The sequence below is a fragment of the Sturnira hondurensis genome, unplaced genomic scaffold (genome assembly GCF_014824575.4).
Source record: "Sturnira hondurensis isolate 20B ecotype Veracruz unplaced genomic scaffold, ASM1482457v3 Scaffold0001872, whole genome shotgun sequence".
NCBI classification, from domain to species: domain Eukaryota; kingdom Metazoa; phylum Chordata; class Mammalia; order Chiroptera; family Phyllostomidae; genus Sturnira; species Sturnira hondurensis.
Window position 1 is genome coordinate 4,063,484 of NW_028074503.1, and position 12,501 is coordinate 4,075,984.

At 38.4% G+C, this 12,501-nt stretch overlaps 1 protein-coding gene across 3 annotated transcripts in view; it reads right to left on the bottom strand.

Annotated features, from left to right (window-relative positions):
- OSBPL1A (oxysterol binding protein like 1A) overlaps positions 1–12,501 on the bottom strand; it is a 213,414-nt gene that overhangs the window by 116,266 nt on the left and 84,647 nt on the right. For all 3 annotated transcript variants that reach the window (XM_037032020.1, XM_037032009.1, XM_037032029.1), the window contains one exon: positions 6,331–6,437. In XM_037032020.1, coding sequence (XP_036887915.1) covers positions 6,331–6,437 — 107 coding nt within the window. The remainder of the gene's footprint in view (positions 1–6,330; positions 6,438–12,501) is intronic.

Genomic DNA, 12,501 nt, shown 5'->3' on the forward strand with positions numbered 1-12,501 from the left:
AAAGCTACATACAGGAAATGCATGGTTTCTGATCCCAGCCAGGCTTGAAGTGTAGACAAAGGCCCAAGGGCAGGACAGAAAATTCCACCACGAAAATTCTACACTTCAGTGGAATGTTCAAGGCAGTGAAAATCCTGGTTAACTATGAGGCTGGGGGGGTGGACTTTTTGTTCGAATAGCAGGTTTAAACCTTTCTGATGTGTATAAATCTGTCCTCAAACTTTAGGAACAGAGTGCTACTGAATTATTGCTTGTTTGTTTGTTTGTTGCCAAGCTCCTAGGGTAAATTCACTGTTCCAACATGGCAGCTTTAATGAGGTGCGGACCCTACACTCCAAATGGGAAGGGTCTAGATACTCGGTAATTAGAAAATCTGGACTTAGCATTAAGTGAGGCCTCCTGGTGTCTTCAAAAAGCCAGTTTGCTTTCTTTTTTTTTTTTAAATACTAAATAGTATTACATTTCAAAAAGTCTTATTTGGCACTAAAAGGAGCCCTTGATACAGAAATTCCGTAGACCTTGAAAATTAGAGAATGAATTCAGTTTATAAAGTAGTACTAGGCAGCAAAAGCAAAACAATGAATAACAGAGTCTAATTTGTTTTAGAAGGTAATTTACAGAGCACCTAAAACGTGCCAGGCCCAGGCGCTGTGCTGAGGAACTAGACGTAACTCATTCATATTCTGGAAATAGAATTTCAGATTTGGAAATAGAATTCCTGAACAATTAATTTGTTCAAGGTCAAGAAAGCGGAGTTGACTGGGCTGACTCAAAACATTCTATTCTTTCCTTTGTACATTCATTATTCAATTATCCAGATATTTATTAACTGTCCACTATATGCCAAGGACTATGCTAGACACACACGCTGCAAAAATAACTAAGATACAGTTGCTTACTTGAGGACTACCAGCTCAGGGAATCTACCGACAAGGAGCTACATAAATGGTGCCCTGTGATCGTGTGACGACAGCAAGACAGCAAGGAACTCGTGGAACAGGAGGCTCATCTAACCCAGTTTGAAGGGTGGAACCTGGGACTAGAAAATGGTGGCAGTCATCCAGCAGAGCCATCCTGAGAACTCACCTAACACAGTGGCAATGGGGATCTGTGTGGGGGCGGGGGAGGGAATAAAGGGAGAGAGCACTCTGAGGCACAGGGCATAAAAATAACAGGGCTTGATTAAAGGTGGGGATAAGAAAGAAGGATAAACCAAAGGTCACTCATATGTTTTTGGCTTGAGTTTCCCAACAGGTGGTAATTCCTTGAGTTCTTTGATTTTAGATACATTGGTTTTGAAATACCTTTGATGTAACCATATGTAAATGTTCAAAAGGCAGCAGGCTGTGCTGGTTCACTGCCCAGGAGAGATCTAAGGTGGAGATACCAGAGTCATCATGGATTTCTGGAGGGTGAGGTCACCGAGGAAGAACCTGTGAAGGCCACCTACAGAAACCTAGGGCATACTAACACTGAAGGCTCAGGCTGAAGAAACGATCCTTTAGAAGAAAACTGAGAAGGAGCTGCTCTAAACAAAAAAGAAGCCCTAACAGGTAGGCACAGGCGCAAATCACAGAGAAGAATTCTACCAAGCAAGCAGGGGTCAAATGCTAGATCCTTCCAAGGACAAGCAAGATAACTTAAGGGTGTCCTCTGATTTGCAATAAGGAGATATTGGCAAGAAAGGTTTCAGGGGACTGGTTGAAGAATAAAGAAGTAAAAAACATAAAGTATCACATTTTCAAAAACGGAACTGGACAGTTTTAGAGAAATAAAGGCTGTAATGAAGTAGCAAATTCAGAAGAAGGGAGACAATGATTTTGAAGCAGAATGGCAGAAAAAGACATCCCCAATAAAAGAAAAAGAGAAAGGTACAGATTGGAGTGAGGCCAAGTACAATGGCTGCCTAATATTTAGCAAAGAATTTGGCTCAGAGTAGAAGGGGATGAAGACATTGCAGACATGAGAGAAGTGAAGGCCTCCTAAGCAGCAACATTAGGAAATGAGAGAGAGACTTGGGGACACAAAGTGACGAAAGGACTCTGGGCAGCACAGGACACACACTGAGTATCAGGGCCCGCAAGGTCAGGGAGTTACAAGTCCACAAGGGGACGTGATTTCCCCCTGCAGACAGACGTCAGCGTCTGGTCCAGAGCAGCAGTCCCCTCGGTTGGCTCCAATTTCAGGTCTGAATCTTTCCGCTACATCACAAACTTAGCATCCCTGGCACTCCGATCACACATCTGGGTTACAGCTCTTTAGCAGTTGGGACATTTAACACAGAAGTACAAATATTTTATAAGTGAGCTTACGCTAACTATAAGTAAGCAAGTTCCTACCCTGGAAAAACAGGTTTGACTAATAGCAAGGGGAGCGTGATAACTCACACAGCATGAAGGGCACCAATGATGGCTTCTGTGTGACCTTTTAACCATTTTGATCCCACCTTCTGGTGAGGAAAGCTACAGAAACAAAAGTAATTCATGAAACCAGTTATAGATACATTGGTTTGTAATGTAGTTAACTACATTTCAAAAAGAAAATGAAAAAGAAATCACAGTAGTAGTTATGAGATATTTTGAATGCAATAATAATAAAAAATTGGCATGTCAAAAAAAAACTACATAAGGAACACAAAAGAAGTCCAAAAACATCAGCAGGACTGGACCATTTAGTCAAAAATACTGAGTCCTGACTTCTCCAAGGAGGACATACAGAGGATCCAGAGACACATGAAGAGATGCTCGATATTGCTTGCTATCAGAGAGATGCAAATTAAAACCACAATGAGATACCACTTTACACCGGTGAGAATGGCTATCATAAATAAAGCAATAAACAACAAATGTTGGAGAGGGTGTGGGGAAAAGGGGAATCTGGTCCACTGTTGGTGGGATTGCAGACTGGTACAACCATTATGGAAACCATTATGGAAAACAGTATGGAATTTTCTCAGAAAACTAAAATTGGACCTGCCTTTTGACCCAGCAATTCCACTGCTAGGATTGTATCCTAAGAACCCTAAAACACCAATCCCAAAGAACATATGCACCCCAATGTTCATAGCAGCACAATTTACAATAGCCAAGAGTTGGAAGCAACCTAGGTGCCTGTCAGTAAACGAATGGATCAAAAAACTATAGTACATATACACAATGGAATTCTATGCTGCAGAAAGAAAGAAGGAGCTCCTACCTTTTGCAACAACATGGATGGAACTGGAAAGCATTATGCTGAGTGAAATAAGCCAGGTGTTGAAGGACAAATACCATATGATCTCACCTTTAACAGGAAGCTAAACAACAAAACAAGCTAGCAAGCAAAACATAACCAAAGACACTGAAATACAGAACAGGCTGACAGTGACCAGAGGGGAGAGGGGAGGGAATTTCAGGGGAAATAGGGGAGGGATTTAGAGGAACCTATATAAAGGATACATGGACAACAACTGAGACGGGTGGAAATGGGAGGGAGGGGGGAGCACGGGGGATGGGATGGGAGTAATAGACAGAAAACTGTACTTGAAAAATAATTTTAAAAAAATTCTGAGTCCTGTAAACACCATCCCCTGAAGGCACTTCTAGTTTAAAAAATTCAGCATAAGAAGTAAATGTGAAACATTGAGAGTAGCTTGTCACCAAGGAAAGGTTAGAATAAAAGCAGTCCTGCTGTCCTGGGATTGGGATCATTTACATCCAGCAGGTCCTGACCTCGTGCCAGACGCTGTACAAGGGGCTTTGCCGTGGGATCTCGCTTCCTCTTCACAGCTCTCCTTTCTGGTTGGTCATCACTTTAAAAAGGAGACTGCATTTGAAAACTGAGGTTAAGAGAGATTAAATTGGGGGGTGGGATGGGATGGGAGTAATAGACAGAAAACTGTACTTGAAAAATAATTAAATAAAAATATTGGGAGAAAAAAGAAAGAGATTAAATGGCAGAGCCAGGAACTACATCCAGGTCTACAGGAGTTTAAAGTGCTCTTTTAATAAAATTTCCAGATAATAAAAATATATTTATGATGCTAGATAATAAGGCGTTATAGTACATAATTATTCCACTATGGTCTTAATTAAGCTATTAAATTCCTTGGCTGTAATTCTTAGTCATTTGAAAGAGTAACTTTAAAGATGCTATTTATCTTTTAAGTATTTTTAAGGCTGTCTCATTGTCTATATTCATATTTCTCAGAAGAAAACCTATGAATTTCACTGAGGGTCTCAGAGAGTTGATATTTCATAGAATTACTAAAAAGGAATCTTAGAGATACTTTCAAAGTTTGAGGCAATAAATGGCATGTACAGAATGATTACTGCTTGCCATGCAATATGCTAATACGCTGTATATACATATAGGTAAATAATGTAATAACATGTATGTTATTCCTCTGTATACATTTGATCCCCTCATCAACTCTGGGGTATTTACATAGTTTCAATTTACAGAAACCTGCCAGCAATCACACAACCAGTTAGGGAAAGAGGGGCAGGTAAAAGAGGCCTATTAGACTTTCAGACCAGCGCTCTTAACGGCCTTCTGCATGGTCTCCGGTACTTGAAAGACGCACATGTCAAGGTTCAGAGCAGTTGAAGTAGTCCCTTGGCACATTTATTCCATAAATTGTCAGATTTTCTTTAGATCCCACCACCTCCTCCCCAAAAGAGATACCAAGCATCAGGAACCCAAAAGCTCCAACACACCATCCGAAGGAGGGGCGCGGGTGCTGGTGAGCAGCCTGCAACCGGAACGGCTGACCTTCACTCGGGGGGCTGTGTGTGAGAACTGTGCTACGCATTTCACTGGTATTCTCTTATTTAATCCTCATGACAAATTTAAAAAGCTAATGAAGTTAATTAGTCTAAACTTTAGGCTAATACTTATACATCTAGATTTCCAGAGAGGTGATTACACAGGCTATTTTTTTAAATAACTAGTTTTAAAACCAGCATAGGCTGGCTTCTTGGAAATTAAATGATTTCTAATCCAGAGTTCACCCTAAAACTATACATCTCGAAAGCAGAAGACAGTTATCGATACATCCATCAGGCGCCACGTACAGGCTGCAGATACAATTTGGTTTTACGACGTACTAACCGGAGCCTGAATCCCACGGCATCGTGGTTTGCGCACTTGGAAGATGCACTACGATGCTGTCATCCTATTAGGTTATTCAGTTGACTAATCATTCCTTGTGCAAACGAGCTAGAATATGAAATCAGCAAATCACCAACACAAATGGGAGAAGGGCTGTCTTCGGACAATATTAGAAGCCTCAACCACTTAAAATTTTGAAACAATTATTTCCTGAACTAATAGAATTCTATCGACTTTCTGTATGTTTAAGTGAGTTCTGATTATTTACATAGATTTTTCTTATTCTTCAAATAAAATACATGGAATCTGTGGCTAACAAACATAGCATTTAAAAATTTATATGAATTCACAAAACTTTTACATGAATTCTAATCATAAAATTTTAGATCTTTACATATAAGAGAAACAATACAACCATATTCATCTATCCTGTTTTGCCAAAACCTAGTCTCTAACCAAATAGTGCAAATAAATTGTAATGAGAATAAGAAATTGATAGGAATCTAAAACCTGAAGATTATACATATATGAAGATATTAACAAAATAGAAAAGAAAGTCTACTGCTACATACCTTGCATTAAAATCATAAAAATGGGGGAAAAACTTTAAACAAGAAAAAATCTAGTTCAGGCAACCAAATCACATCTTTATAGCTTTGCAGTCCTTAGGAAAAGAATTACTAATGAATATGAATTATCACTCTTACTCATGTTTGGAAAGATAAATGGCAAATCTTTGCATACGAGAGGTAAAAAGAAGCACATAAAATACTTAACCATTGAGTTTAGTTCACATAAATAAGCATAACAGCACTCTATTTTCTAAATAAAAGTATCACATAGTTTTCATACAAAGATCTTTGGCTTCTAGAATATTTTCATAACTTTATTAATGAAACATTTCACTGTAAGTACAACTTTAAAACATACTTTTTAAATATGGCTATATAAATTAATTAGATGGTTATTTCAGAATCATCCTGCTTAATAAAGAATAAATAAGTTCTGGGAGCATTTGAGATCTTGTTCCTCAGCATATGTCATCAGTTTGGCTCAAATAAACTATTATAAAAATTCAGATAAATAAATAAGTTCTAAATTTTGGTGAAGAATGAAGCTTTTATTTCCTTTGTTTCTACTATTTTCTCCTACCTTTGGGCATTTTGAAAGCGGTAACTCATTGGATGATTGTATGTGACACCAAACAATTGTCAAAAAATTCAACTCCGCACTACCTACCCCTTCTTGTTTCGTGAAGAGATTTAGGCAATCCCTCAAAGCAATACAAGTTTCTCCAGAAGCTTCAGAGACAACTTCAACTTTCTGAAGAAATGATGGAAGCATATCTAAAAATTAAAAAAAGTAATAAATCAAATGAGTGGGATTTTAAGTAATCAGAATAAACTACAACCACAAACACTTTTATAGCTACAAACTTCACATTTTCTTCCAGCCACCTTAAACGAAGCATACAGTATCCATTCCTGGGGCATCCTAAGTACTACTGCATGCAAAGCACTAACTGGTACAAAGAAGAAGGGATGAAGCCTTGTCCTAGAGAAGTCTGTACCCTACAAGGAGAAGAGCCAAGACTAAGAACGAGTTTACAGAGTAACAATAATACAACCTTTGAGATGCACCCAACAAGGAGGACTGACAGCACTAGCTGTGAAACATCAGTATTTCCTTTCATGATACGCTACACCAAATAAGTAACTCGATTCAAAAGTAAACTGCTAAAAAGAGACAAAAATAATTCTGTAACTGACATGATGTGATGGCTAACATATCTGAAGGTGGCATCAAGTCAACTTCCTCTTGTTCTTATTTGGATAAATGTTTGACATAAATAGGCCTTTCATTCTCGAAAATGTGTCCCTGTAGAGTTTCAGAATTGTTTACTATATGATTAAGTTGGGAACAAAGAAATGTTAACACAGTTGGCCCTCCATATTCACAGGTTTCACATCTGAAAATTCAACCAACTGCAGACAGAAAATATTCAGAGAAGAAATGTTACATTATTGCTGGAATATACTTCATAGTTAAGCCTATGTACACAGACTTTTCTTTCTCCTTACTCCCTAAACAATACAGCATAACAACCATTTACAAAGTATTTACATTGTGCAGTAGTTATGTAAGTAATCTCAAGATTAAAGTCAACAGAAGGATGAGTGCAGGTTATATGAAATGTTACCCCATTTTATATAAGGGACTTGAGCCTCTGCAGATTTTGACCTCCAAGGTGGTCCTGGAACCAGGCCTCCAAAGATACAAAAAGGCTACTATATCACTTTCTTCCCAAGTGCCCTAAAGAAAATTTTAATCCATTTACCCACTTAGAGAAAAAAAAAGAAGTTGGCAAGATAAAGCTGCAAAATACATGCACATCACTAAAAAAAAAAAAAGGAAAATGTCATATCCTGTCCAGATTAATGCAAGGGGGATGTACTTAGTTAAAAAACTTTTGGAACTTGTGCTAACTATACCGTAAGATCCTTTAAATGAGTCTTTTCCATCACATAAAAGCATAACATTAAGAAAGCTTTTCATTAAAACATAACTTAAAAGGAGAAAGACAATTAAATCAGTAGCATTCTTTGTATTTCAAATAGTCTTACTTAAAACATTGTTCTAAACACATGGGGTAATAAACAAAAGCAATCCAGTCGATCCAAATACCAGCAATTTGCAATTAATTAGGCCATAAAACAGTCAGTCTCATCAAGAAACAAAAATTTTCAAAAAAAATAGAGTAAATGAAATCTACAAGAATAACAAATCATTTTTGGCCATATTTTCCAGGTGATACAATTGTGAATAGCACTTTTTCTTTTCCAGATCTTCTGTATAAATGTAACTTATTTTGGTAAAGGAAACTCCTTTTCTTGGAAAAACTATTTCTCAAAACTCCTAAGGCTGAAGTGGGCCACAAAACGAGAGGTCAGAGTGAATGACAATATAAACGACCCTTCATAATATCCGGATATAAAGTCCAAATGACATTTTATTTTTCATCTTATGGAATACGGTTTCCTAGTATTAGCTATTTGTAATAGCACCCAATTGAAAACTACTATATCCTATAATAAATTCGACTTTGCATACTTTATTTTTCATTTTGAATCTGGGATATAAAATGTGAAGATTTCTTCCGTACTTAGTTGCTAAATAGCAAATGAGAATACCAGATGCTTGAAGCCATATGACTTAAACAGTACCACCAGATGCCTCTCGCAGAGCTGTGGACTGAGGACTCCTGAGAGGAGATGCACAGAAGTAACAGGCACAGTCTCTGCCTTCCACAAATGTTCTGGGAAATCTAGTAATTTTCCATTTTCATGGTACAAATGATAGAAAGTTGCAAGCATGAGTATTATTTCTTTTATTAAATGCTATCACATGCTTAATCACCTCCAATTCTGTATATAGATATTTCACAGTTTAGATACATGGTGATTAACATGTGACAGACATTAAATGTCAAAATAAATTTTGAGAAATAGAAGTTTTTAAACAAAAGTGATTCCGCAAGTTTTCAAAAGACATTTCAAGAAATATATTTTAAGGTATGTGTTTATAAGAATCCATTATTGAGACAGTGTCAAATTCTTCTGTGCAAACAGAATCAAGAGCCACCTAATTTCTCTGAGAATCGCGTGTTTAAACCAGGTTCTGTAACTACCACTGACTGGCACAGCGGCGCGGTGTGGGAGCTGACAGACGGCGCGGCAAGTGCATCAGGGGTGAGGCAGGTCGCACTGGCTCGCCTCTTACACAGTGATGCTTGCACATGGCTACACAAAAAGAAAGAAATCTGCTGAGCTTCTGGAAAAGTTACCAACTGGAATCACTAGAGAGATGCTCATATGCTTTAGTCGATTAATATTTAGAGATTAAACAGTAATGAATAAATGCAAAAGGGCCAGTGTGTTGCCATACTTGGCCTGCTATAAAAATTGGACACTTAATTTTAAGGAAAAATGTTCCTTTTTTTACTACAATTATTTTTGAACTCAGGAAAGATGCTACAAGATCATATGTGAAAAGCTTATCTTTAGAGACATATAAAAAGCTTACAATCTGTTGTTTTCAAGATACACTATACAATTTTTATTTGGGTAAGTTTTTAGACTATTAAAGAAATACTTGTGGCTTATGTTAACAAATTAAGCCCTAATCCAGATGGCTTCCACTGTTTTTCTAATACAGAGTCTACACTCAGCCTAACATGTAAGGCCCTGCATAAAGGCAATCAGTTTCAGGCAGGCTGTTTTCCTGGAAATACTTGTTTTCCTGGAAATACTCTCACATTTTACTGCCTCTAAACCTTTGTTCAAGATGTTTTCTCTTCCCTGGATATTGGAAATAATAATTATTCATTTTAAGAAGTTTTTTACCACTGACCTGCAGCTTTCCAGCTCCAGCCTGGAACATTCCATGGAGGGAAAGAGAGGAACATAAAACTGGAGGCAGTATGGCCAGACAAGAAGTTGTTGCTGTAACTTACACGAAAAATGGCAGCGGCCTAGGCAGACTAGCGGGGGGTGGGGGTAGAGAAAGGGAACAGCATGGATACGGCAGAGATTGAAAGGTACAGCAGAAAGAAAATTTAGGGGACCCCAAGGTTTGGGTTTCGGGAATTGTCTGAATCAGCCCTGCACTCTTTAAGATAAACACCAGAAAGAACATTAGGAAAAGAAAAGAGAAGAAAAAACGTTGACAGGAAAAAAAGAGGATTTCTTTGTTTTGAGTTGGAAACTTCTGTTCTAGGTCAATTTCACCCTATCTTTGAACTTCTGAATAGGAGGGCACTGTGAGGGTTTGAACAACACCTCAACTACAGGAGCCAAGCTAATGTGATCATTCTCAAAAAAAAGTCTACCTTTCACTGTTGACCTAGGTATAAATCTGTAAACTTCTTTAGTTCATAGGCCACATGTTTAGGGTTAAATATAGAATTCTTGATTTATTCTAGACTCTGTATTGGTTAGGAGCAGACCCTGGAGCCAGGCTGTCTGGAATCAAACCTTCCCTTGAGTTTTTACTAGCTGTGTGACCTCGGGCAATTTACCTAACTCTCTCTGCTTCAGTCAGCTTATCTATAAAATGGACACAATAGTTACATGCGCTACATAGTACGGTTAGAAGGAATAAATGAGTTAATATATATAAAGTACACAGAACAATGTGCAAAAGGCTATGTGTGTTTGCTACTATTCTATGTGATACAATTTGTGAATTACTGACATGTTTTGTCTTAGAAGGAGAACGGGACAATTGTGGTATCTGGCAGACTTAGTTTATAGAGAATCATTCCTCCAATCCCAGACCATGAAGATGCTGAATAAAATAATATAAAGCAACATTTGAAAGAAGAAAGCCCCAGATATACTAGAAACAAAAAGAAAAGTCTGATAAAACAAGCGCATGCCAGTGAAGCCTGGGTGGGAAGGCCTGACACAGAGGTGGACGCCCACTGGGACACACAGAGCCTGGAGAGGCGGGCTCTGCTCTCACAAAGCACGGGGACCAGGCCCCAGGCGGGGCTAGACCCCTAGTGTACGCAGGGATGAAAGAACTGCCTCGGGCTCAGGGAAGCAGTGGAAAACGGCACTGTCCGCCTACTGCTCAGAGTGGCAATTATGAGAAATGGAAATTCCTAGCTTGTGCCCCGCCTAAGTATGGAATCAAATTTGAAAACTATTAGCCCAGAACCAGAAAAGCCTGCATAGCCCTAGCAGAAACAGACACAAAACTACTGGGAAGGGACACTTCCATAATCCAGGAGGCAGAAAAAACAAGCCCCCTGAAGATGAGCGCTCAGTAAAAAGTGACATAATCCATTGTGAGGAGAACAATTCGTCCCCAGGGACAGCAGACAAAACAACAGCGTCACTTCAAACTACTTGAGACACACAAAAACATTCCCCCCAAAAGGCTTTAAACTTATGCTTCAAGAATCTGGATAAAATTAGAAATCCATATTATATGAAAAATACTATGTCCCTACAGGAAAAGTAAAAACTTTAGAAGCTACCACCCAGAATTTCTAGAATTATAAAACACAGTCACAAAAATTAGAAAGCCAGAGGATTAAACAGAAAAATAGGTCCAACTGAGGGAAAAAACCTAGAACTAGAAAACAGATGGAAGAAATTACTCAGTATTTAACACAGAAAAAAAATAGAAATGAGAAACGAAGAAGCAGAAGGTCAAAGAACAAGATTCAACGGGTGGCCCAGGGAAGTTCTGGCAGAAGAGAGCAGAAGGAATGAGGAAGCAAAGTTTCAAGGGAGATGATGGGGAAGAGCGCTCCTACACTAAATGAGGTAAAGACTGAGTCTTTAAATTAAAAACAGAGTCTCAAGCAGCATATGTGCATAACAGCAAAAGTCAAACCTACAGACAGAATAAAACTTCAGGATGCCAAAGACAAAGTGAAGATCTTTGAAGCAATAGAACATTAAAAAAAAAAAGACAAGGCTGTCTACCAAAGAATCATTACTAGAATATCAGAAGCCAGAGAAGCTGGAGTCATATCTTCAAAATGGTAATGGATAACTATAATCTAGTGAGAGTGAAATAAAGATTTAGAGAAGGCAGAGATTCTACCACTCACAGTGAGTGCCTCAAAGACTTATTCAAAGATTTTCCTCAGTTAGGAAAAAAATGGAACCCGGAGGAAAAGAGGAGGTTATAAATCAATGGCATTACCCGTGAACCCGAGTAGTGAAGAATGCTCAATGGATTGAGCACGGGCCTGTGAACCAGAGAATCGTGGTTCGATTCCCAGTCAGGGCACATGCCTTGGTTGCAGGCCAGTTCCCAGCAGGGGACACATGAGACGCAACCATACATTGATATTTCTCTCCCTCTCTCCTTCCTTTCCCCTCTAAAGATAAATAAATAAAATCTTAAAAAACAAACAAAAAAATGCAAAACACTCTAGCAGTGCTGGTGGCTTCTTCCCTATTTGTTTCTCTCTACCCTTATACTCACTAACTTAACAGAATGAATTACTACTGACTTATCCCTGAGTTGAAGAGAAATGTTATAAATTTATCAGTTAGATAAGTAGGTTGTTCATTTCATTCACTCAAAACATACAAACATATATATTTATATATATGCATACAAGCACACACACATATATTCAGTGCCCATATGTGCCATGCACCATTAAGGTGCCAGCTCTGTTAATCAGTGAACAAAAATTTCCTGCCCTCATGGAGTTTCTCTCCTAATAGGAGAGGCAGACAATCAACTGCACATACATATATCATAAGTTTAGTAAGTGATAAAGAGAAACATGAAGCAAGGTAGGGAGATAGCAAGTGTTGAGGGGAGCTGAAAGTTTAGACAGAATGAGATATCAGTAACGGTCGTGGCGGGGAGGAACTGGCA